At 33.5% G+C, this 2,316-nt stretch overlaps 1 protein-coding gene across 1 annotated transcript; it reads right to left on the reverse strand.

Annotated features, from left to right (window-relative positions):
- Positions 1–909: 909 nt before the first annotated feature.
- Positions 910–1,871, reverse strand: LOC124910384 (protein TsetseEP). Its single transcript, XM_047451017.1, has 3 exons — positions 1,759–1,871; positions 1,640–1,681; positions 910–1,562 (listed from the first exon to the last, which is right to left on the reverse strand). Exons 1-3 carry the CDS (start codon positions 1,771–1,773, stop codon positions 1,215–1,217), a joined length of 405 nt encoding a protein of 134 aa, XP_047306973.1. The 5' UTR covers positions 1,774–1,871; the 3' UTR covers positions 910–1,214.
- Positions 1,872–2,316: the final 445 nt, after the last annotated feature.

Genomic DNA, 2,316 nt, shown 5'->3' on the forward strand with positions numbered 1-2,316 from the left:
TAATCATTCTTTGTAGATTAATTCACATTGTTTTCTCAAGACCAAGAGAACCCACAATTAGTTAATATCATAAGAGATATTGTCACATCACATTTCGGTGAAAATGTGAAACTTACACAAAGTACTTGTAAATAAAGGAAAACGAAATTGACAAATAAGTCTTCAACGATCAAGACGATCAACAATTGAGTTAACCTCCTAAAAATGTCAGACGGCCATTCCTGAAGATGTGAAACTAATTAGTTTAGGAATATCCCACAAAATAGTAACAAGTCTTTGTTGGGTCATTGAAGAGCCACAAGGAAATGATTTCATTTATTGAAAGTGGTTGGAGCTAATTCACCTACTTCATTGCCCTTAACAATATAATCATGCCAAGTTAACGAAATTACAATGTCAAAAGACATTGAATCAGAGACGAATTTATGTAAGAGTTGTATTAGACTTAAACTTAGATAAAATTCAGGCATCCTAAAAGTCAATTAAAAGGCACGAAAGAATCTAGAAATTGCCCAACTGGACAAAAGCCATCGTTAAGTTATTTTTTTATTTGTTTTAGCAAAGCCCATTTACTTAAATTAATAATGCCCACTATACAACTTGGAAGAGAGAATAGAAATGCAAGTCAATTAAAAAGCAAATTTTGTAAGGAAAAAAAACTTTTTTTCTCTTGAATAATTCCCGCAAAATAACAAATTATAGCACAATCATTTACATCTAAGTTTTATCTGAGATTTTAATATCACATCCTTTATTCTTATCATCTCAATTATCTTTTTTTTTTTTTTTTACAGAATCTCTAAATAACAAATGAAAATTGATCTCCCAATGGTGAATGGCAATACCCGAATCGCATAAGGGCACATTTTTTCACCGATAATTCGAAAATCACGAATAAAAAAAATAAGATTCAAAGTGAAAAATAAGCATATTTATATGACACAAACATATATATATATATATATATATATATATATTCTTATTAATAAAAGACATTCCACTCATACTATCCCAATTTACCAAAGCTGTTTTCCCAACTTCACCTTAGCATGCCAGGTGGCAGATTAGCATTGGCTACATTCTTGAGTCATTTGATTCTTAGAATCTCTCTTTCTCCACCAAACCAAACAAACAAAGAAACCATCGAACCACTTATTCTTAAACATAACAAATACAAATAAAAAAGATTCAAACTTGCCATTTTGATTTTCACTTCACTCCTCAACCGCCGGCTTCTCCTCTTCTACAGCCGCCGCCGCCGCCACTTCTTCCTCCGGCTCCGGAGCTTGATCAGCCTCTTCTTGTGGCGGCTCCACCTCCTCCTCAGCTGGCTCCGGCGCCACTTTATCAGAACTTTCCTCCTCTACATTTTCTTCTTTTTCAACGGCAGGCTCATCATCAGCCGACGCAGCTTCTGGCTCCGTCGTGGCTTCTTCTTCAGCTGCCGGAGCTACCGGCTCTGGCTCCGCCTCTGGCTTGGCTTCCTCTTCTTCATCAGCTGCTGGGGCTTCCGTTTCGGTCACATCAACCGCCTCTTCTTCAACAGAGGGTATTGCTTCCTCCTATTATTATTAAATATAAAAATTGTTTAAAAAAAATTAATAAATATTAATTTGAAAATATTATGTTTAATTAATACCTCTTTGATCTCCTCCACATGGACTGGTGTTGCGGGCACAACCTGTGGTAATATCATTTTACAAATTAAGTTCATGCATTATATATAATGATTTTTTGAGTAATTAATTAATTAATTACCTCAACAGTAGCCATTTTCAAGAACTTGGTTGGTTTTGGATGAAATTAAAAGGGAGAATAAGAAGAAAAAAAGAAAGAAGTGAGAGATTTGGAATGAAAATATTGTAATAAAAGAGACGCCTTTTATAGATAAAATTGATAGAGAGAGAAAGAGGTGGTGGGGAGCATGATTCATGAATAGTTTGTATTTGACATCGCATTTCACTGAAAACTAGGGATGAATACAGTATATATGTCTGTCTGGCGATGACGACGATGACAAAGCTAAAATATTAATAATAAATATATTTTTACCCTACTTTTATTTTTTAAGTTTTTTTAATATATATTATATTATAGCGTAAAGAAAAGGTACAATGGAAGTTAATTAATATATTTTTATTTTTTTAGTTTGAGTGGAGTGTTGTGGCTCTTGGTAGGGGTCACTTAATGGTCTATTTAACTTAATCAAAATTTATTTAAAATTGTTGTTTCTTAATATTAATTTTAATGGGTGGCAGACCTACTAAAAGCCTTGGGTCGGGCCTTCCTAACCAGGTAAAAGTTTTAAGATATTTT

This window comes from Impatiens glandulifera, chromosome 7 (genome assembly GCF_907164915.1).
Source record: "Impatiens glandulifera chromosome 7, dImpGla2.1, whole genome shotgun sequence".
In the NCBI taxonomy this organism is placed as follows: Eukaryota; Viridiplantae; Streptophyta; class Magnoliopsida; order Ericales; family Balsaminaceae; genus Impatiens; species Impatiens glandulifera.

What these genes read in the sequence shown, in the direction of transcription:
- LOC124910384 (XM_047451017.1), bottom strand. An exon ending in ATGTGGAGGAGATCAAAGAG is followed by an intron (nt 1,563 to 1,639) that starts GTATTAATTAAA and finishes TAATAATAATAG; the next exon opens with GAGGAAGCAATACCCTCTGT.